This window comes from Ascaphus truei, chromosome 12, assembly GCF_040206685.1.
Source record: "Ascaphus truei isolate aAscTru1 chromosome 12, aAscTru1.hap1, whole genome shotgun sequence".
Taxonomy (NCBI): Eukaryota; Metazoa; Chordata; class Amphibia; order Anura; family Ascaphidae; genus Ascaphus; species Ascaphus truei.
Window position 1 is genome coordinate 12,318,422 of NC_134494.1, and position 24,776 is coordinate 12,343,197.

The window sequence follows — 24,776 nt, forward strand, 5'->3', positions numbered from 1 at the left end:
ATGATCCGAAGCATACTACGTCATCTGTAAAACACGGTGGAGGCAGTGTGCTAGCATGGGCATGCATGGCTTACAATGGCACTGGGTCACTAGTGTTTATTGATGATGTGACAGAAGACAGAAGCAGCCGGATGAATTCTGAAGTGTATAGGGATATATTGTCTGCTCAGATTCAGCCAAATTCAGCGAAGTTGATAGACGGCGCTTCACTTTACATATAGACAATTACCCAAAACATACTGCGAAAGCAACCCAGGAGTTTTTTAAGGCAAAGAAGTGGAATATTCTGCAATGGGCAAGTCAATCACCTGATCTCAACCCGATCGAGCATGCATTTCACTTCCTGAAGACAAAACTTAAGGCAGAAAAACCCACGAACAAACAACAACTGAAGACAGCTGCAGTAAAGGCCTGGCAAAGCATCACAGAGGAGGAAACCCAGCGTTTGTTGATGTCCATGCGTTCCAGACTTCAAGCAGTCATTGCCTGTAAAGGATTCTCGATAAAGTATTAAAAATGAACATTTTATTTATGATTGTGTTAATTTGTCCAATTACATTTGAGCCCCTGAAATAAGGGGACTGTGTATGAAAATGGTTGCAATTCCTAAACATTTCATACGATATTTTTGTTCAACCCCTTGAATTAAAGCTGAAAGTCTGCACTTCTATTGTATCTCGGTTGTTTCATTTAAAATCCATTGTGGTGGCATACAGAGCCAAAATGATGAAAATTGTGTCAGTGTCCAATTATTTCCGGCCGTAACTGTACATACACACACATACAAATCCCCAGAACGACCGTCAGACACGCGTCTGACGGGTCAGACACGTGTGTGTGTGTGTGGGTATATGTATGTATGTATGTATTTATATATATAAACGGTATATATGTATATACACACACATATACTGTACACGCATGCGTAAACACACACACACACACACAATCCTCCTGTAATCAATATACTGCATCTGTGCCGTTTAAATGAAAGCTTGCTTTGAATAATAACGGAGTAAGCGTTCGTCTGAAATGTGTATCAATTGCACTTCACTTGCTTTATATCCAGCGCATGTACAGTTCTATGTAATGTATCATTCCATTATAGCAATTTCTACACCGTGATAGCTACTCTGACAGTCGTCTTAGGCTGCGTCCAGGGTCAGCGCCCGTGCTGAGGCTTCTCAGTGAGCCCCTGCAGCCACAATGAGAGCGGCTTTAGCAGGGGCTCGCACACGCTTCCGCAAGCGTGCAGAAGCGTAGGTCTTTTTCAAAAGATAGATTTTCGCGCTCACGGGAGCGCAGGGCCGGTCACATGAGCGGTTCGCCCAATGAGGGAGAACCAGCTCCGTGACGTCACAGCCCCCCCCCCAAACACGCCCCCGGATGGCGCGCGGACCAAGGCCAGGGAAAGCACCCGCTTTCCCTCAGCCTCCGCGCGCCTCCGCACGGCTGCAGTCCTATGGACGCAGCCTAGGAGGAACTGCTTCTGTAAAAAAAAAGTCAGGATTTCAAGTTTTTGGAGAGTTGCTTTATAACAGACTTTTGTTGCATTATGGTGATTTGAAAGTGTCATGCTTACATTTGAAAAGCATTTTATTGTAACTAAAAAAAAAAACAAATTTAAATCGAGGATGCTATTTAAAGTCTCTCCAGGACCCAAGTAAACTAAGGGAATGTTTAGCACATTAAACATCAATAATTGATGGCAGTTTTATATAAATTTGACAAGTATTTTAAATAGGATTTTAACTTTTCATGTATCCATAGTAACCAAATGCATTAGAAAGTTTCTATCAACTTAACATATTCTCTTCTAATTTATAAACTGTTCTACATACAAATGGTTGATCTAGACTTCTATCCTATTAACATTTTATTTGGCCAATGGTGGCAGCATAATAAGAACATTAGTATATAAGATTAGAATAAAAACGAAGAACAGAGCAAAACACACAAACCCCTTTTAACACAGAGCGCCAATAAGTGAAAATATTGTAGGTAAAAAGGGGACTGGATTTTTCTAAGGGAGCAGATTACATCAATAGTTTGAAAACGTTACTCTCATTTTCCTGCACCATCCATACGCTGCAACGAGGGACTGTACACGCTAATAACGAGTATTTGTATACGCAGCTAGTGCATTGTACCAGACAGTCTAGTAACATGAAACATGCAAGAAAATAATAACCTTAAGGCGCTATTGAATGACAGGTGCTTGGCGGGTAAGACATGTGTGCATCTGTAATTACTCCTAACCAACACTTACAGATTTGATGGGGGTGGCTAGAAATTAAACAAACAAACGCCTGTTATTTTTCCAAGGCAAAAGGACTGAATTGAAAGAAAATCCCTTAAAGTACTCGCTGCTCAGGCCTAGGTAAACTAAACAAATAAAGCCCGTTTGGTCACGTCAAAAATCGAGAGCTGAAATAACAGCAGACTCAGGAAATTAAACAGCCGGTTGACATTTTTCTTGGGGTTTAAATATTTGCTGAAGCAACTGACAACAGAATAGAGCTGACCATACAGTAAGCTTCTCTTCCCTCTCTCAGGCCCCCTGTTCTGTATGCCATGAAGGGGCTTCCCAGCTCAATTCAAATGAATAGGGCAAAAATATTCTCCAGTACAGGGAAAACTGCTTCACAATGACACGGAAGAACGGGCAATTATAATGGGATAACAAGCACCAGATAGAACGAAGGAGTTAAATAAACAGACTTTATTTAAGCCGGAGGCAAGAGGGGAACACAAATGCACTAAACAGGCTGAACTCACCAAATCAGAGGGATACGGGGGAGAGGAATGATTGTCACCCAGCCCTCCCTCTTGCACATGTCAATGCAGGAGTGCTCATGAATATTCATGAGCTTCCACTGACTGACAGAAGCAGATGAAAAACATATGCCATATCTAAAGATGTCGCCAAATTTCACCGATCAATACATGGAGAACGAATTGACTGGCAGCTATACAGTTCTTTAGGTAGTTAGAGATTGCCCACATGAAACTATTGAATTAAAAAAAAAAATTTTAAAAAAAGACTGAACTGCAGCTTTAACAACGAAAGTTATAAAAATGTATTAAACTGATCAATTTTTCCAGGTCACTGTCCTTAGAACAACTTGGTCCCAGGCTGGATGGCCCCTTCAAAAGGTGTCCATCTAAAGTGAGAGTGGGGGTTCTGGTCCTAAAAATAAAGCATTGTGACCTCATATACCATGGACGCAATTTCTTCTCAGAGCAACAGTGTCCTCCAAAATGAATTGGGGAAAAGGATCTCACCTGGAACTAGCAGCATTGAGGACATTGAGCACTGAATGCGTTAACTTCAATTCATTTCAATAGACACAAGTGCATGGACATCACATGCGCTGCCCTTCCAGTGGCTTTTCTAATGTCACATGGTTTGGGCTGGACTTTAATTATGCCACCCCCTGCTCCAGTTACTTATGAGCAGTTATACCTGAAATTGCTATAACTGTGCTCTATTATTACTCTAAAATAAATAGCTGTAAGGAGGTGCCCTTCTCCTCTCTCTTGACCTTCTCTTGACCCCTATGCAACTGAGTGGTTGACAGTGGGATAGAAATACTAAACTACAGTAACATCCAAGTGATGTTACATATATGTAAACGTTCAAAGATTCAAAATCAATGCGAACTGGGGGTTCTGAACCAACAGAATACCATTTTATTTGAAGAGTACTGATTTCCATCTGTGAGATGGAATCTAAACCTTGAAATCTAAAACCTCCGATGCTACAAATACAGTGAGTGACTCCAGGTCAGTGACAGAAGATCGGCAATGGTTACAAGGTCTAATGCTGCGAATATTTCCTAAATCTTGGTGCTTTTTCGGTCAATGAAGGCATGCTATCCTTTTCTTCTCATATAAGGTCATTTTTATGAGCTCTAGCAAACCAAATCATCATGTGCATAGCCAAACTGTCATGGGTTATATGGGTTATAAAGAGCAGTGAATTATTTGGACGCTGCGTAGGAAAGGGGGATCTCGGAGACCTCCTTATGGCCAAACCATGATGTGTTTGAGATTTGCAATAGCAACTTATTTGGTTCTGACAAGAAGCAGAGGCTCAAACTTTTAATGATGAAGAAAAAAGAAATCACGGTTCATGTCCAATTTTTGGGTCCTAATAAAGCCAAGTGCCACTAAAGTGTCCTTCTTTCAGTAGAACGAATGCAGAGATTAAAGAAGCCGACTAGGTGAGCAAAGTCAAGGATAAGCGTTCAGTGGCAAAGGCAGATCTGTATTTGGAAAAAAAAAATGCTTCGGCCTTTTTCCATCCTGATCGCATACTTTACTAAGGAACTTCTCCAGCAGTTTTCGGGTTTGGAGATAACATACTGTAGTGCCGACGAGTATTCTAAAACAAATCTGGGGCAATCACCAACAAGACCCAGGTACATGCTGGGTACATTTCAGTGACATTTCTGCAGACAAACTAATGGCCCATCGGATTAACAGCGGTTTGAATGGGACTGCCAGGGACCCCTGCTGTGTTAATCAGATGGGCCATTAGTCTCTGCAGAAATGTCACTGAAATGTTGCAGCTTGTACCAAGCATGTACCTGGATCTTCTGGGAGTTTTAACCTGAGATTTTCCAAGGCAAGTTTAAAGCAAGTTTTAGAATACTCGTCTGCGCACTTGTAGATGGAAACTAGTTTTAAAAATCACATTCAATTGTTATGCCCTAAAAGATGGTCTATTCAACTTTAAAGGAACAGTGCCACTTGAGACTAAAGCAAACCCATAACAGTGGTACAGGAGGGCCCCGCTCATACAACGGGTTCTGTTCCAGGCCGCCGCCATAAAGCGGAAATTGCCGTAAAGCGGATCCCTACTGTACTGTATTGTACCTTTGAAAACAGAGATGTAGAGCTGTAAACCGACTATTTCGCTGACAAATGGCCTCTGACAAGGAGATGCGCACACACTAAAACTGTTGCTTACTGACAGCCGGATACTTTGCTGCTGAGCGCGTCATGCTGAAAATCCCCGGAAAAACAGAACAAGCGCCAAACCTAAAGAATATGGCTATGCATTGGGAAACGCTGTATGAGCGGAACGCGGTAAAGCGGGGCCCTACTGTATGTATTATGTTAAATGTAAGTGACTGTCACATAACTGAAAACTTTAAAAAACATTTTTTAAACTTTATGTTTCCATTGTCAACAAATATTTGTAATTATTTTTTCCCATCACTCTAATTTCATTTGGTAATAAAACTGTGAATCCAATTATCTACAGGGGAAAAAAAAATCTCTGTTCTTTGCAAAGCAATAATATCATCCTCAGTGATACAGAAACATTCTAGATCTCATACGCACGAGTTTTAGCAGATCAGGCTAAAAGGAAACCATTCCATTTTGTTCATGAATCAGTACATATTTTGCTTTAACAGTGGCTAGCTTTAACTTTCGTACCTAAACTTGGAAATATTCTACAGAAGTAGCTCCACTTGTATAAATTGCATTTACTTTCCTTCATTATAATCACACGTTAATTGATTTCAGACAACGTAATATTGATCTATAAATATTTGCATCTGAGCCTATTAAAGCAACAATCTGTGCTGTATGTATGTACAGTTGTGTGAAAAAGAAAGTACACCCTCTTTGAATTCTATGGTTTTACATATCAGGACATAATAACAATCATCTGTTCCTTAGCAGGTCTTAAAATTCAACCTCAGATGAACAATAACACATGACATATTACACCGTGTCATGATTTATTTAACAAAAATAAAGCCAAAATGGAGAAGCCATGTGTGAAAAACTAAGTATACCTTATGATTCAATAGCTTGTAGAACCACCTTTAGCAGCAATAACTTGAAGTAATCGTTTTCTGTATGACTATCAGTCTCTCACATCGTTGTGGAGGAATTTTGGCCCACTCTTCTTTACAACGTTGCTTCAGATCATTGGGGTTTGTGGGCATTTGTTTATGCACAGGTCTCATAAGGTCCAGCCACAGCATTTCAATCGGGTTGAGGTCTGGACTTTGACTGGACCATTGCAACACCTTGATTCTTTTCTTTTTCAGCCATTCTGTTGTAGATTTGCTGGTGTGCTTGGGATCATTGTCATGTTGCATGACCCAATTTCGGCCAAGCTTTAGCTGTCGGACACATGGCCTCACATTTGACTCTAGAATACTTTGGTATACAGAGGAGTTCATGGTCGACTCAATGACTGCAAGGTTCCCAGGTCCTGTGGCTGCAAAACAAGCCCAAATCATCAACCCTCCACCACTGTGCTTGACCGTTGGTATGAGGTGTTTTCTGATATGCTGTACTTGGTTTTCGCCAAACGTGGCGCTGTGCATTATGGCCAAACATCTCCACTTTGGTCTCGCCTGTCCAAAGGACATTGTTCCAAAAGTCTTGTGGTTTGTTCAGATGCAACTTTGCAAACCTAAGCCGTGCTGCGATGTTCTTTTTAGAGGGAAGAGGCTTTCTCCTGGCAACCTTTCCAAACAAACCATACTTGTTCAGTCTTTTTCTAATTGTACTGTTATGAACTTTAACATTTAACATGCTAACTGAAGCCTGTAGAGTCTGAGACGTAACTCTTGGTTTTTTTGCAATTTCTGAGCATTGCATGATCTGACCTTGGCGTGAATTTCCTGGGACATCCACTCCTGGGAAGATTGGCAGCTGTCTTGAATGTTTTCCACTTTTGAATAATCTTTCTCAATGTCGAATGATGGACTTTAAATTGTTTGGAAATGGCCTTATAACCCTTCCCAGATTGATAGCCAGCAACAATTGCTTCTCTAAGATCATTGCTGATGTCTTTCCTCCTTGGCATTGTGTTAACACACACCTGAATGCTCCAGACCAGCAAACTGCTAAACTTTGGCTTTTATAAAGGTGGTCACACTTGCTGATGATCAATTAATCAAGGGCATTTGATTAGCAGCACCTGTCTGCTACTTAGCATCTTAATTCCTATGGAAGCAGTAAGGATGTACTTAGTTTTTCACACATAGCTTCTCCATTTTGGCTTTATTTTTGTTAAATAAATCATGACACGGTGTAATATGTCACGTGTTGTTGTTCATCAGAGGTTGTATTTACCTCATTTTAAGACCTGCTAAGGAACAGATTGTTATTATGTCCTCATATGTAACACCATAGAATTCAAAGAGGGTGTACTTTCTTTTTCACACAACTGTATGTATGTATGTATGTATGTATATATATATATGTGTATATATATATATATATGTACAGTGCTCGACAAACCCACTCGCCCACTCGCCAGCTGCGATCGGAAATTGGCTCGTGGCCAGTAACATTTCCCCTGCTCTGCAAAAAAAAAAAAATCCCTTGCTCGGAAAAAAAAAAAAATCCCCTACTCGGGAAAAAAAATTATTCCTCTAGCTGATTGGCTGTGACGCGGCATGGAGCTGACAGGACTTCAAACTGCCCTTCCTTCTCTGCACGGGTGAGGGAGAGGGGGAGGGGGGGTGTGTGCGTGCGTGCGTCTGCTCCTCCTCTATACTGAATATCCTCCTGTATAATTGTGTCAGCTCCTGCACTGATCCGGTCATGGAGGATTTTGGACAGATGTTGGAGGTGGGTGGAATGAAATGCAATTTAAATACACTGTTTCTCCTCCCCCCCCCCCCCCTTCTCCCGCTGCCCGCGCGGGGTGGAAGGTAATGGCGCTGGTGTTTCTCCTTCCCCCCCTTCTCCCGCTGCCCGCGCGGGGTGGAAGGTAATGGCGCTGGTGTTTCTCCTTCCCCCACTGCTCCCGCTGCCCGCGCGGGCTGGGAGTTAATGGCGCTGGTGTTTCTCCTTCCCTCCTTCTCCCGCTGCCCGCGCGGGCTGGGAGTTAATGGCGCTGGTGTTTCTCCTTCCCCCACTGCTCCCGCTGCCCGCGCGGGCTGGGAGTTAATGGCGCTGGTGTTTCTCCTTCCCCCCCTTCTCCCGCTGCCCGCGCGGGCTGGGAGTTAATGGCGCTGGTGTTTCTCCTTCCCCCCCTTCTCCCGCTGCCCGCGCGGGCTGGGAGTTAATGGCGCTGGTGTTTCTCCTTCCCCCACTGCTCCCGCTGCCCGCGCGGGCTGGAAGGTAATGGCGCTGGTGTTTTTCCTTCCCCCCCCCCTCTCCCGCTGCCCGCGCGGGTCAGGAGGTAGTAGTGCGTGTGTTTCTCCTCCCCGCTCCTGCTGCCCACGCGGGTCGGGAGATACTGTAGTTGCGGGGGTGTTTCTCCCCCCCCTCCTGTGTGTGTTCCCCCCCTGTGTGTGTGTGTGTGTGTGTGTGTGTGAGAACGTGTATATGCAGGACACCAGAGGTACCCCCCAGTTTGTCACCCCCCCACCACCCATCCCACCAGTCACCCATCCCACCAGTCACCCATCCCACCAGTCACCCATCCCACCAGTCACCCATCCCACCAGTCACCCAGTCATTAATCCCACCCAGTCACCCAGTCATTAATCCCACCCAGTCACCCAGTCAGTAATCCCACCCAGCCCCCCAGTCTGTCACCCCCCCCACCCAGTCACCCATCCTCCCCCAGTCACCCATCCTCCCCCACCCAGTCACCCATCCTCCCCCACCCAGTCACCCATCCTCCCCCACCCAGTCACCCATCACACCCAGTAACCAATCCCACCATTCACCAAGTCAGTAATCCCACCCAGTCACTAATCCCACCCAGTCACCCAGTCACTAATCCCACCCAGTCACCCAGTCACTAATCCCACCCAGTCACCCAGTCACTAATCCCACCCAGTCACCCAGTCACTAATCCCACCCAGTCACCCAGTCACTAATCCCACCCAGTCACCAATCCCACCCAGTCAGTAACTCCACCAGTTACTCATCCCCTCATCCCACCCCCCACCCAGTCACCCAGTCAGTAATCCCACCCTCACCCCCACCCCCACCCAGTCAGTAATACAACCCCCACCCAGTCAGTAATCCCACCCAGTCACCAAGTCAGTAATCCCACCCAGTCACCCAGTCAGTAATCCCACCCAGTCACCCAGTCAGTAATCCCACCCAGTCACCCAGTCAGTAATCCCACCCAGTCACACAGTCAGTAATCCCACCCAGTCACACAGTCAGTAATCCCACCCAGTCACACAGTCAGTAATAACACCCAGTCACACAGTCAGTAATAACACCCAGTCACACAGTCAGTAATAACACCCAGTCACACAGTCAGTAATAACACCCAGTCACACAGTCTGTAATACCACCCAGTCACACAGTCCGTAATCCCACCCCGCAGTTAGTCACCCCCACGTCAGTCAATCACCCCCTCTCTGTCTCTCTCTTTCTCCCTCCCTCTCTCCTCTCCCTTCCTGTCTCTCTCCCTCTCTGCCTGTGTCTCTCTCCCTCTCTGCCTGTGTCTCTCTCCCTCTCTGCCTGTGTCTCTCTCCCTCTCTGCCTGTGTCTCTCTCCCTCTCTGCCTGTGTCTCTCTCCCTCTCTGCCTGTGTCTCTCTCCCTCTGTCTCTCTCCCCCTCTGTCTCTCTCCCCCTCTGTCTCTCTCCCCCTCTGTCTCTCTCCCCCTCTGTCTCTCTCCCCCTCTGTCTCTCTCCCTCTCTGCCTGTGTCTCTATCCCTCTCTGCCTGTGTCTCTCTGTCTCTCTCCCTCTCTGCCTGTGTCTCTCTGTCTCTCTCCCTCTCTGCCTGTGTCTCTCTGTCTCTCTCCCTCTCTGCCTGTGTCTTTCTCCCTCTCTGCCTGTGTCTCTCTCCCTCTCTGCCTGTGTCTCTCTCCCTCTCTGCCTGTGTCTCTCTCCCTCTCTCCCTCCCTGTCTCTCTCCCTCCCTGTCACTCTCCCTCTGTCCCTCTCTCTGTCTCTGTCCCTCTCTCTGTCTCTGTCCCTCTGTCTCTGTCTCTCTCTCTGTGTCTCTCTCTGTGTCTCTGTCCCTCTGTCTCTGTGTCTATGTCCCTCTGTCTCTCTCCCTCCGTCTCTGTCCCTCTCTCCCTCTCCCTCCACCTGTCTCTCTCCCTCTCTGCCTGTGTCTCTCTCCCTCTCTGTCTGTGTCTCTCTCCCTTTCTGTCTGTGTCTCTCTCCCTCTCTGTCTGTGTCTCTCTCCCTCCATGTCACTCTCTCTCTGTCTCTGTCCCTCTGTCTGAGGCTCTCTCTCTGTGTCTCTCTCTCTGTGTCTCTGTCTCTGTCCCTCTGTCTCTGTCCCTCTCTCTCTCTGTCCCTCTCTCTCTCTGTCCCTCTCTCTCTCTGTCCCTCTCTCTCTCTGTCCCTCTCTCTCTCTGTCCCTCTCTCTCTCTGTCCCTCTCTCTCTCTGTCCCTCTCTCTCTCTGTCCCTCTCTCTCTCCCTCTCCCTCCATCTGTCTCTCTCCCTCTCTGTCTGTGTCTCTCTCCCTCTCTGTGTGTGTCTCTCTCCCTCTCTGTCTGTGTGTCTCTCTCTCTCTCTCTCTCTCTCTCTCTCTCTCTCTGCCTGTGTCTCTCTCTCTCTCCCAGACTCTGGATCTGGATATATTATTTACCCTATACTGCTTTCTTCCAGATCTGATTCAAGCGTCACACGGAAGACATCGGAATCCCCCCTAACCCAGAAGACAGGTAGGGAACACCTCTCCTCCAATGTATAACATTGCGGGAATGAGGTAACTGGACATTGAGGGACTGCGGACCAGGTAAGATCCCAGGCGGGATTGCTGCTTTAGATATTGTGAAGAGGGGGCATTCAGGCACTGGTTAATGGGTGCAGGAAACTAGACACACACATACACGTAACAAGGACTAATTGTAGTAAAGTATAAATGTACTACAATAAATATAAACTTATGTCAAAAACTAATGTTGTTCTTACTAGAAATTGATTACATTTCTTTTTTCTTTTCTTTTTTTTAAGCGGGTTGGGGCGGGGTTAGGGGCGGGGCTAGGTGGCGAGTAGATTTTTGGGTGATTTGTCAAGCACTGTATATGTATATATATATATATATATATATATATATATATATATATACTTCAGTATTAGGTGATACCTTTTTTATTTGGACTAACAATTGATGACATTGGACAAGCTTTCGAGAGTTCTCCTCTCTTCCTCAGGTCAGCAATATTGGTTTACAAAGGAATCTATGGCTAAAACAGAGGTTTGGAAAGCAAAAAAAAAACAGATTTAGATAAAGTGGGGTGACAAAGGGATGTTTGAATTAATTTGAAGGGTAATAAACGGTAACAAGTAACTGATAATGGCACAAAACTGTGCAACAACACACTTTGCAAAGTTTGCAAACATATATGCCAAGATCCTACAGCCAGTCACAACCATGGAACACTCAATATTAATGGATACTGCTGCACATCCAGGAATGTAGTTTATATGATTCAATGCAACAAATGTGACCAAGGATGCTACATTGGGGAAACCAGCCAAACACTTCAAGGCAGAATGAATATGCACAGACACACCAACGCGAAGAAGGAAGATACTGCTCACCAGTGGGACATCATTTCTCACAACCAGATCATTCCATAAATTATTTAAAAATCTAAATCTTCAATGGAATGTTTAAATGCACCCAAGAACGGAAAACATTTGCACTCAGAATGATAAGACTCTTTTACACCAAAACAAGAGTACTTAATACGAATATGGGGTTTCTCACACACTATCACAATTGTTTGCAATTCTCCTGCCTGCCTCTCTGCCAATGTTCTTAACCACAACTTTCCCCCCTGCCACCCCCCCCCACCCCCACCAAAGCATCCCCTTCCCCCTCCATGCGGTTACTTGTCACCGTTTTATTACCCTTCCAATTTCTTCAAACATCCCTTTGTCACCCCACTTTACCTAAATAGCTGTTTTTTTCTGCTTTCCAAACCGTTGTTTTAGCCATAGATTCCTTTGTAAACCAGTATTGCTGACCTGAGGAAGAGAGGAGAACTCTCGAAAGCTTGTACTATGTCATAAATTGTTAGTCCAAATAAAAAAGGTATCACCTAATACTGAAGAATTCCTTTATTCTGCACTATCGCAACTGGACTAACACGGCAATGGAACAGCAGACACTCCGTAGTAACAGTCTCTGATGAGGGTGCAAATCCTATATGTATAATAAGCAATACGATACCGTTTTGGAAGACGAAATCAAAAGGCAGCACTCCAGAAATGGTAAAAAAAAAAAAAAAAGTATATTACAGATGAGACACAATACCGACGTTTCAGTCCACAAGTAGGACCTTTCTCAAGGTGGTGCGCACATACATACACACAAAAGTATATAGTAAAATAAATGAGGGAGTATGATACCTTCTATTGGACCAACAAGTAGTTGATATGTTACAAGCTTTGGCACCTTACATGGTTCTAATCCTTTGATTGATCATATATATATATATATATATATATATATATATATATATATATATATATATCTTACCTTATTGGAAACTAGGGCCCGTTTAAGCCCGTTTGGTTACCCCTGAGCCGTGTGTTGGGTTTATCGAGTGTCGGCTCTTGAGCTCAGGGTTTGTACATGCATGACCTGTAACATGCGGTCATAAAGTATTTGATGTGTTTTTACCTTTCCAGGACTGACAGCAAAAAGAGATTTTTAGATTCTCTCAAGATTCTTAAGTTTTTCCAGTTTCCAGAGGCAAAGCTCTGCTTCAGCAAAACCTGCCTGAAATCTTTGCAGTTCCAAGACTATTTAGGGTAAGCTGGGGATTGACAAGCTCCTACACCTAGGAAATAATAGTTTTGTACCCCAGGTCCAAGTAAGTGTGTTTTTTGCCTGTATTTTGTGTATCATTGTGTATTTTGTGTGCCTATTTTAAGTGAATAAACTACAATTTATTTCATTATCTTGATTTGCTCAATGTATAATCCGGATAAAAAGGTGTAAATGGCCTTGTCTCCTGTGACAATGACATCATAGTGAGATGACATAGTATGTTTTCTGATTGGTTGGCCCCGAATGCCGTTTGTTTGTTTGTTGACCCCACAGCCATTTCTGTTTATTTTCTTTTGCGTACTGACAAAAGTTAAAAAAATAAATCTCAACAATAGGTGGGTGCCAAAGGTTTGAGTGCCGCAATTTCCCTCTACACGTTTGTTCATATGAGGTAAAAACATATATATAAATATATATATGAATTATTTTGGGGACTGGTGGGGTGATTGCAGCATTAAAGATGTCTGCTGTTGTGATTGCCTAAAAATTGCCTAACAAATCTTCCCTGATCATTGCGATACAAACCAAACCAGTTTGCTGGTGTTCTTTCTTACGTTGGGTAGAGCTCTCCGCAAAAGAAGGAAGTACAGATTTTTCACACAGTTGTTGGGTCTTGTGGCTTAAAGAGGCTGGCCTTACTAGGATACAATTGAACTAAGGACAGGGACACATTTAGTACTTTAATTGTAGCCGATTAACGTCATTTAAAATAAAAATAAAAAATAAAATGACCAGTATACGGTTTTAAACTTTTAACACTTCCACGGTAAACAAATGCTTTTCCAACCAAAGGGTGATCAGACGGATTAGCAATCCTCAAAGCCACAGGTACGTCTTTTTTCTTGGTGTGTGCTTGCAAAGTAACAATGAAGCCATTATCAGTCCAACAGATAAACATAAGATCTGCTTCAGTTCAGTGGTCCCTGGGAAACGCTGTCGGCTCTGTTGGCAGTGAAAGGGTCACCGGCATTGCTTTACTTTGGAGCTAGGATGGCCTGCACCGTTATCCCTATCACTTTATGTGCCATTCCCTCGGGCAGCAAAAGGGTTAACTGAATCTGAAGCAGACTCACTGGAGGAGAGAGGAAAAAAAGGGAGGAATGGCAGAAAAAAAGGCATTTAAATTAGTTGGCTTTGAAGAGCGCTTCTGAATGGGGGAAGAAAATACTTGTCAAACGCAAGTTGCAGTGAAAGCCACTTCTGCTACTGAAGTGTACAGATGGCAGCGGAGAGGGGGCGGTAATGAATTCTAGCAGGATCTCTATTATGCTTTTATTGCACAGTACAAGGCGACGGTTGCTTCGAGTTTGGAAGACGTTAGATTTTCCCACAGTAGGAAACTGCTCAATCAAATTAAAGAATTATTCACTTTCAATTTGGCAGTTTCTAGAGGACGTTAGCAAGACAGGCTGTATTTAGACATTGCTGTCTTTGGCTTTCTACCACAACTTTTCAAGGTTGTACCAAGGTTGTAGTCACATTTTTATTTCTGTTTTTAGAGTCCGCACCAACATTTCGGCAAAAAGCTACTTCATATAAGAAATGTAAAAAAATACAATGTGCACCAACATGCATTATAATTTCAAAAGTCATCCACACCAAGAAATAGTTCTCTTGAATCCTCAGAAAAAAAAGAAAAAATATCTCTTAGTAACAATGAATGAGCTCTACCCAACTAAGGCAGTACATAAAATCGACTCTACCTTGAGATGTGGATAAGTTTCTTATTTTCTCAAACAGTCCATGGGTTTATTTCCCAAAAGAAGCCGTTTAAGAAACAGTTCCTTTAAAAAATATCCCTAGGTGAGAAGCACGTTCATTTCCAGGGACTTCCTGCTGCCCACGGTTCTTACCTTCTTAGGTGCTGCTGGTATATCCTGCATGTTTAAAAGGCCCTGCATCACATAGGCCTCTTGGTCCACGTGACGTTGGACCGTCAAAAAACTGCTTGCCCAGTAGGGCGCTGCTACCGGCATGACCTCCTGCGGCAAGTATGTCCGTAAACTGCTCCTCCCTTCCCCCCCAGTAGAAATTAACGCTATTAAGCTCTGGGGACAGCCTGCTTTTCCAGCTACTACAGAAACGCACCTTTAAGTCTGGCAGTTGAATGCATGTCAGGAATTCATTTTCTTGAGGCAAGGGGGGAGCATGAATCACAACAATTGCCTAAATATATATTCACAATGGAAACATAATTCTTAACTCATAAAAAAACTAGTCAAAGAATGTCGCTGCCAGTTATCTCTGATGGGGATTGTGGGCTTTCGCAAAGTCAATGAGGAAGTGGAGCTAAACAGGATTCTGGTAAAAAAAAATCCGAATATTGCATTTGTACTGCATCCAGCACTACTTTTAAACAAGTAGGAGGTGAAGGAACCGTTCAGGACAAGCCAGTCTAGATCTCAAAAATAGTATAGAAGTCAGGCCAAACAACAGGCTACCGTCCACACCTCATCCACCCTCAAAGATTACATGAGGCTAGAGGCTAGAGCGACTAATGAAATATCGGGTCTTTTATAGTGGCGATTTGACAAAAAGGAGTTGCTTGGTGGTGAAAATAGCACCTTTGAAGCGGCAAATCCCAATGTCCTCTCGCGGCTCGCCTCATGACCTGGGACAATAAACTTTGGCTTACATTTACACAGTGCATCTACTCTGTTTGAATCGCAGTGTCCGTCCTCATTATGACTGTGAGCATCTCACTTTGTCTCCCCGTGCCTCAGACACCAAAATTAGATTGGAAGCACTTTGAGGCAGAGACTTATTGTGTCTGTAAAATTATCTAAAGCAACTGCATACTCTATCAGCTCAAAATAGCACAATATACATGTTAAAGACATCTTCAAGTAAATGGACCAGATAGTGTTCTCCAGTACCATGAGGTTTTTCATGGTACTGTACCACTTAGTAAATATGGTACATAGTCTCGCCATGCCTCGGTTTTCTATGTACATCACTGCATACATTTATAGCACTAAATAGGGAGGTGGACAATGGCCAGAAGAAAATCAAGGAGCATCTCCAACCCATCTACAAATTAAAGCAGAGACGATCAAAGATGTTAAAGACAGGACTGTAAAGGTATCCAAGTATTTCCTTTACCCACACTCAGATGTATCAAACAATGCTTCCATTTCTAAAAGGATTGAATAGGAATTCAGACTCCTTGGAGGCAAGCCCATCCCCTATGCCGTCTAAGTAAGACGAAACATTACTATACCCAGGCCAGGGCTCTCCAAGTTCAGGCCTAGAGCAAGAGGTCTGGTTTTTAGGGCAACACATACCTAACCAAGTTCCTAGTGATAATTAAAGCTGGGTTAGCTGTGAAGTGTTAATTAGAGAAATCTGAAAACCTGGCCTCGGGAAGCCCTGCTCTGGGCATAATCGAACATACTAAAGAAAGTACTCACTTCAATACTGCTTAATTACAAAGAAATGTCGGAAACAGAATGCCCTGCGCGTGCTTATCACTAGCTCTTTGCTCCTCTCTCTGCTGGAATCGTGTAATCTTTCCTAATCTACGGTTTGTCCATTAAAGTGCTTTAAATCACAGCCGCGATCCCAAGATTCCTTCGTGTCAACTGTTCTCACACTTGCAGTTTGACCGCACATTAATCTCTGCCAATTAAGGTAGGGATCTATAAATCTTCATGCACAAAAGTGTAAAACCATATGTTGATGAAATGGACTCATTTTTTCTACTGCCTGCCAAAGAGACAAGCAAGACATTAAGAAGCAGGGAACAATGTTACCACGGGGTGCCAAATTTGCAGGAGAAAGCCCTATAGGCTGCTGTCACGCAAAGTTTGACAAGTCTTGCCAAATGGCTCCATAAACTGCTTGTGCAGTGACTGAGCCCTTTGTGTTCCAGCTTAAAGTGCAGATGGGAAAATTTCTGCCAGAAAGCAAAACGTAACCACACACACACACACTTTTTTACTCCTACACCACTACGGTTCATAACACAGACAACTTCTTATATCATTGACAGTCACTCACAATTGCTGTGTCTTCCGTAGCTTCTAGACCATTACAGATGTTTTAGTCTGTAGAGAAATTTTGCCAAGTGGCTCATTCTCAATGAAAACCCCTGCATGGGGAATTGTACTTTTTTTTTATCATTATTTAGAGCAGTGTTTTATAACCTTATTAGAACTGAGAAACCCTTCGAAACTGTATTGTGAGTTTGCAAAACCCTGTAAGTTTATAGCGGTTTTGCAAAAACCCAGCACACTTACCCTATGTACTAAAATACTATAGTTCTATTATCCAGTACATTTAAAAATAAAAGTCAAAGTTGTAAATGATACATAATGCACAAAGTATACAATTGTCTTCGCCTGAAAATAGTTTGCTGGTATGAACACAGCCTTTAAAACCTGGATCACGCACTCCAATCTCATTGACCTTACTTGAAACCCTTGGGCAAGTTATTTTCTTTCCCACCAATATTAGATTGTAAGCTTTTCGGGGCAGGGATTCACTGTGCCTGTGAAATTCGTTACTTGGAGTTACAAAACTGAAGTTACATGGAGAAAGAAATGTGTATAATAGGAACAGTTACCAGCTTGCCAAGTAGAAGCCTGCTAAGCTGAGTGTTTCTCCCCTCCCAATGTTATTTAATTTACTCCCAAACTCTGCCAATGAGCAAGAGTAAAGGAAATGATGCAAAGTAAAGAGATGGGTTAATATTATTATCATTTATTTATAAAGCACCCACATATGCCGCATGCAACAGTGACTTAACCTTGTCCCAATGAGGCTTCAATAGAAAGCCTCTAGTGGTCTCAGTAATCCAGCAGGGAGCTGGTTAATTGCAGCCAAAGTCAATTAACCAGTCTCCACGTGGCTCATCAGACGGGTTAAATAGCCTCCTGCTGGAAACGGCAAGAGAGAAACTCCTGAGCAGTCACAACTGTGCTGACAAATGAGATGATTGTCTAGAGCGCACAGAAGTACTCTTGCCAGTACTTACAGGGAAACAAAAGATGGTTGTGGGGTCAAAAAACAAACAGCATGGATTGCTGCTTTAAAGTGGATTTCTGCTAGCCACACTCAAAAGGTGACAGATGACGTTACAAGGAGTAGGTGCCACTGGGCTCCCCTCCTTTAATATGTAGAGGAAGCATGGGGTCTCTAAAGCAGAAACACATTAATTTCAGCTCTGGTACCCCCTGCTTCCGGAGATACTTACTGGATAAGGAGTCGCTGATAATCCATGGAAGTTTTAAACCCATGCGTCACTTGGGCCAGTAGGAAGTGGCGACCGATGAAGCCGTAGCTTCTTATTGGTTCACGTGACGTGGGAGATCTAAACCTTCAATTTGTTTTCACTGGAAGGGACTCTACCGGCGGCACCTTCCCCCGTATCTCGGGAAGCAGGTGGTCCCCAGAGGTGCTTTCCTCTTCCCCAATGATTTATATTTCATCCTCCCCCATTCATACGTATTAATACAAGAAAGCAAAACCGTATGAAAAGTAAGCATTATCACAGATAGACTATTGCAGACTTGAGTTACCATAAAGTAACTGCTAAATACAAGCTATAGTTTGTACACAATGTAAGGCTGTGGTATTAATGAGCGGAAATAGACAAAAGTTATAGTAGGCTGAAGGAGTTGCTAAGTAGTAATGTCATTCGAATTTCAACAAACAATTGCGTGTGACCTTAGGTAAGTTACTGTATATCCCTGTGACAGACATCAACATTAGATGGTAAGCTCTTCTGCACAAGAACTGAGGGAGCCTCAGAATTTTATGTACAGCACTCAGTCACAGAGCAAACTGACTCTCCCTCTAGCTGCACTCCCACACAGATTGATATGGGAGATTCAACCAGTCTCCCGAATGCACACAAGACTTCAGGAGTATCTTGATCATCCCAGTCTAAATCTTAAGGGCACACCTGATGCAGAAGTCCATCAGAAATTTACCCTGGTTAACCAGTGGGCCAGCCCAAGTCGGTCCGTCAAACATGCTGCCTATTATTGCATAATGAAGTGGAGAGAAAAAAAGTGGAACATTATCAGCTTTTTTTACATGTAATATTGGAAGTGATCATTTCACCTACCTCAATTTTGTCCGTTTTGGCATCTCCCCAGTAGAGTTTTCCATCCTGAAGGTCTAATGCCAAACCATTGGGCCACCCCAGAGAAGAATTCACAAGAACCACCCTTTCTGTGCCATCCAGGTAAGCAGATTCTATCTTTGGGTTTTCCCCCCAGTCCGTCCAGTACATGTATCTAGAGGAGGAAATTAAAATCCCACAATGATTAGTCATTACACACACACACACACACACACACACACACACACACACACACACACACACACACACACACACACACACACACACACACACACACACACACACACACACACACACACACACACACACACACAGTGAAGAAAGATTTTAGTTCCATTGGTTTGAATGGAGATCTTGTCCTCAAACACAGGCAAAGCAGCCTCACCACATAATTAACAGGGGTCACTGATGCAATACTTTTTTACATTAAAAAAAAAACTATATTACAATTTCAATTAACTCTTGGGGTGCCACAACTGTTCTAGCAGCACCATAATGTAATTCCTTTTGTGGCTTTGACTCTCCTCCCAAGAGAAGAAATGTTACTCTTCCATCGTGAATGCGTCCACAGCTACCTGTGTTCCCAAGAAACAAATAAAGTCAAGGGGTTCACTGTACATCAGAAGGGTCACGGGCCAGCCCCTGTGACGTTTAGTCTCGTAAAGACACTGGAAAGGTTAATGGATGCAAAAGGCATTAAAAAATCCCTCCCAAAGAATAGTGCTTTCAAAAATATTAATTTTCTTATTTTTTTATTTCTTCTTTTTCAAGCAAGTAGAAGTATTTTAAAACTAACTAGACTCGCAAGCTACAGGAATAGTATAGTTCTAATAACAATGCCATAGAATTCGGTGAACTCTGTTCGATACCCATCGTCCGCTTCTTGTGACCTTGTCCTCATCTCATTGTGCTTTAGGCACCAAAATTAGATTGTAAGCTCACTGAGGCAGAAACTTCTTGTTCCTGCAAAATTCTATGTACAGCGTTCCTCATACTCTGTCAGTACCATATAAAAAATAAATTATTACCACCATCTTTTTTTTTAAAATACGAGTACCGTTGTTTTTTATTTAGTCGGGGGGAGGGGTTGTCTGTCAACCTTTGCAATACCACAGTGCTAAGGTAATAAGATTTATGGATATCTCTATGTCAATGAACCAGTTCTAAAAGAGGTTTCAAGGCGGCAGGGATAAGTGTATACACACCAATCCGTAAGTTTCAGTGTACAAAATTTACAAACTAGGTTATAGCCTATTATACAATTCACTATGATTAGTGAAAACGTTGTCTTAAGAGGGACTGTTGCTAAGAGGAGAGTAAACTAAATATAGGGAAAGAAGGGACAGGACTCTCGCTTCAGCTTAATATAGTAAACATGTGTGATGTAACACAGCTGCAAATAGGGAGCAAAAGGTTAATTGTCAAAACTAGAGAGAAGAGAACCCTTTTGAAAGCACTCTGTGTATCTGAATGTAGAATGAGTGAATAAAAATAAAAATATTATAATCAAAGAAATATAAAAGAAATAAAAAAATAAGATACACTTGGTAAAGGTGCTCATAGACTTCACTTTACTAACTGTATCTTATTTCTTTGATTATAATAAATTGTTTTTGAATTCACTCATTCTACACGCTAAGAGGAGTGTAAAAGTGGCGCTCCTGTGTGGATAATGAAGTGCAATAAGAAATGTGCAATAGATATTTGGCTGAAATAATCAGCTAACACATAATAAAGTGGACACACCAAAGAAGTATTTATCACATCAATATGTGGAGTGCTAAAGTGGAAAAGGTAAAAATTGATAATGTGCAACGGTGCTTAAAGAATGATTCTTTAGGCAGCTCACAAATGGTGCTATACGTTTTGATGATGATATTTCGTTTGTTGGTAGAAAAGTGGAATGGTACTCACATTTCCCCAATAATGTAAGGCATATTAGACACAAATACTCACTCTGAAAGGAGTTGGGGTTCGTCTATTGACTGTACAGGTGAGTGCCCCGTATGAGAATCAAATGTTGGAATGTGTGAGTCAGATGGTCCTCAAGGTTTTTTACTGTTTATAAATTGTACCAGACGATCTGCACCCACTGATTGTTCCCTTTATTCCCTTGTGGACCATCTTCTGGAAGGTTATCAACAATATATTTCAGCCTCCTAACCATCAACAACCAAGTAATATCACTAAGGGGGATATTACTCTGACAAACCCCACTGACATTGCAAATGCATTCAATGATTACTTTGTGGGGTGTGCCACTAACTTATTAGCGAAACGCAGCACAAACCCCAAACATGAATCTCATCCTGGGAGTATCCCTACAGTCCCACCCCCTCCCAACACTGCCCACAATTTTCAATTTGGCCCAGTATCTGAAGAGGAGATTATACAAGGGCTCCTCAAACTAAAACTAAGCAGCCAATGTGGACCCGACTTACTACAATCTAGGTTCCTACGACTTGGTGCCCCAGCCATTGCCAAACCAATTGCGTCCATAGTCAACTCTATCCTGTCTGCAGGCCATATCCCTAAGACCTGGAAAACTGCCAGAGTTGTCCCAATCTTCAAAAGTGGGGACAAAAACACTGTCTCAAACTACAGGCCAATCTCACTTCTCGCAATTCTATCCAAAGTCATGGAAAAATGTGTCCACTCCCAATTAAGCGATTTCTACACCAAGACAAATTTCCCTAGCCAATTCCAATCTGAGTTTCGTCCCAAACACTCCACCGTAACTACTCTGCTAAAAGTTTGCAATGAAATCCAGTGTGGAATGGAACGGGGACAACTCACTGGTGCAGTATTCCTAGATTTTGCATAGGCTTTTGACACAGTTGATCATGCTATCCTGCTTAACAAACTCCAGAGCTCTGGAATAGGGAAACATGCTTTAAACTGGTTTCAGTCCTACCTATCAGGAAGATCCCAACATGTGTCCATCTCAGGCTCTAACTCCAACCCCCTGGATATCACCTATGGTGTCCCGCAAGGCTCTGTTCTGGGGCCCCTACTCTTCTCAGTGTTCATTAATGATCTTCCCACAGCTTGTAAGGAAGCCTCAATACACATGTATGCAGATGACACAATCCTATATGCACACAGCCATAGCCTCTCTGACCTTCAACACATACTTCAGTCTGACTTTTTGAGACTCGAAAACTGGATTTCCCAAAACAAACTGTTTTTAAACACTGACAAGACTGTAACAATGGTATTTGGGACCAAGACTAAATTTGTAAAGCTTCCAGTGACTGAGCTCCTGATTAGAACCAACGCTAACACCACCCTAACACGTGTCACTAGTTTTAAATACCTGGGCTTATGGTTTGACTCCCACTTAACATTCGGGATGCACATTGATACCCTGACAACCAAGACCTATGCCAAACTAGGGGTACTTTACAGGAACAAATCCTCCCTAAGTCTCCTGGTCAGAAAGCGTAACGCACAGCAGATGCTAATGCCAATTATTGACTATGGAGACATAGTATATGGCTCGGCTCCTCAAACCCACCTTAGCAAACTTGACACCCTCTACAATTCAATTTGTCGTTTTGTTCTCCAATGCAACTACAACACACCCCACTGCGAAATGCTCAAAGAACTAGATTGGTCAATACTAGAGTCTAGGCGCAAAGTTCACCTTTCCTGTCATGCCTTTAAATTCTTCATGGGCAAGCTACCCAGCTACCTGAACAAGCTCCTCACCCCTACCACTTGCAGCACTTATCACCTGAGATCAGACTCCAAAAGACTATTCATGGTCCCAAGGCTCAACAAAGTATCCGGACGTTCCTCCTTCTCCTTCCGTGCACCCCAAAACTGGAACAACCTACCAGAGACTCTCACATCCACTACCAGTTTAAGTTCTTTCAAATCTAATCTGTCTCACACTTTAACCTGGTCTGTAACTGTTTCATACGCTCATAATATATATTTTCTTTAACTGTGCACGCAATGTCTTGTATATAATGTATACCCTGTTCATTTATGTAACTGTACTTGAAACCATGTATTATTTGTTTTACTCTGTGCCCAGGACATACTTGAAAACGAGAGGTAACTCTCAATGTATTACTTCCTGGTAAAATATTTTATAAATAAATAAAATAAAATAAAGGTGGTTCTACAAGCTATTGAATCATAAGGTATACTTAGTTTTTCACACATGGCTTCTCCATTTTGGCTTTATTTTTGTTAAATAAATCATGACACGGTGTAATATGTCATGTGTTATTGTTCATCTGAGGTTGTATTTACCTAATTTTAAGACCTGCTATGGAACAGATGATTGTAATTATGTACTGATATGTAAAACCATAGAATTCAAGGAGGGTGTACTTTCTTTTTCACACAACTGTACATACATACAGCACAGATTGCTGCTTTAATAGGCTCAGATGCAAATATTTATAGATCAATATTACGTTGTCTAAAATCAATTCACGTGTGATTATAATGAAGGAAAGTAAATGCAATTTATACAAGTGGAGCTACTTCTGTAGAATATTTCCAAGTTTAGGTACGAAAGTTAAAAAAGCTAGCCACTGTTAAAGCAAAATATGTACTGATGTACATTTATGTAATTGTACTTGTAACCATGTATTATTTGTTTTACTCTGTGCCCAGGACATACTTGAAAACGAGAGGTAACTCTCAATGTATTACTTCCTGGTAAAATATTTTATAAATAAATAAATAATCTGAACCACACATTCCGACATCTGATTCTCATACGGGGCACTCACCTCTACAGTCCATAGATGAACCCAAGCTCCTCTGATAGGCCTTAAATTATTGGGGAAATGTGAGTACCATTTCCCCTTTTCTACCAACAAATTAAATATCACCATCAAAACGTATTGCACCATGTGTTATTTATTCTCTTTTCAAACGTTGACCTGTGCTCCCCTTCATCGAAGACTACACTTACGAAGGACTGCACAAGTGTTTTACTTCACCCATACCCAACCCTTATCAGATAGTCAATGAAGATAATGCGAGGGGCAGCGAGGTGGGCTTTTCCTGTGAGAACTCTTGTTGAACACACAGTTACTTAAGACAATAGGGAACAGCCCAAGAAAACAATTCCCCTCCTATGCCTCAGATCATTTTTAAAATGTATTCTACAGGATGTGGACTAGGCTGAACTGCTTCCCAAGATATTTACTGGTGAAGTCACCGGGTCCAAGGGATTTAATTGGATTCAAATGGGAAGCTGCAACGAATGACTTATAAACGGCCGTTTTGTTCCCCACTACTACTGGTGGGGCACACGCACCAGTAAGCATCTCGGGTGCCAGGGTGACAGGTAGAACAGGGTACAAACATTTGAAGATCTCACAATGGTTCCCAAACGATTTCCAATCTCTAAAGCAGGGGTGGCCAATTCCAGTCCTCAAGGGCCCCCAACAGGTCAGATTTGAAGGATATGCCTGCTTCAGGGATGCACAGGTCGCTCAAAGCCGTGGCTCAGTCAATGACCTGACCCGTTGGGGGCCCTTGAGGACTGGAGTTGGCTACTCCTGCTCTAAACTATCCAGTGGTGCTTAAATTAAACTACAGATACGTATTCTGCCTTGGAAGAGGACATGAAAATAACCACATTGAAGTAGAAATAACATTTTAACCAATTACTCTGTATTTTAATAGCACTTACATTTCAAGAGTTTTTCTCAAAATTGTTTGCGGCACTGAACCTTTAAGAAGTAATCTGAATTTGTTTTTTTCCTTCAACACTGGATTGATTTCAGTATTGCAAAGTAACAGCTGTGCATACAAGATTACAATGCCAGAGCAGAAAGTTATGCAGTTTACACCTGTGGAATTATTGTGTCTGCTCAGAAATTCCCAGGAATGGTATTTAACCTGTTTACTGCCAGAAGGGCCCATATCTCTTGATATACTTGAAAACGAGAGGTAACTCTCAATGTATTACTTCCTGGTAAAATATTTTATAAATAAATAATCCCTGTTTTTCTCTAGAATACAACCACAA

The 24,776-nt window shown here is 42.7% G+C and overlaps 1 protein-coding gene across 2 annotated transcripts in view; it reads right to left on the reverse strand.

The window, feature by feature from the left end:
• LRP5 (LDL receptor related protein 5) overlaps positions 1–24,776 on the reverse strand; it is a 262,237-nt gene that overhangs the window by 134,270 nt on the left and 103,191 nt on the right. For both annotated transcript variants that reach the window (XM_075566739.1, XM_075566741.1), the window contains exon 7: positions 18,758–18,929. In XM_075566739.1, the coding sequence (XP_075422854.1) occupies positions 18,758–18,929 (172 nt within the window). The remainder of the gene's footprint in view (positions 1–18,757; positions 18,930–24,776) is intronic.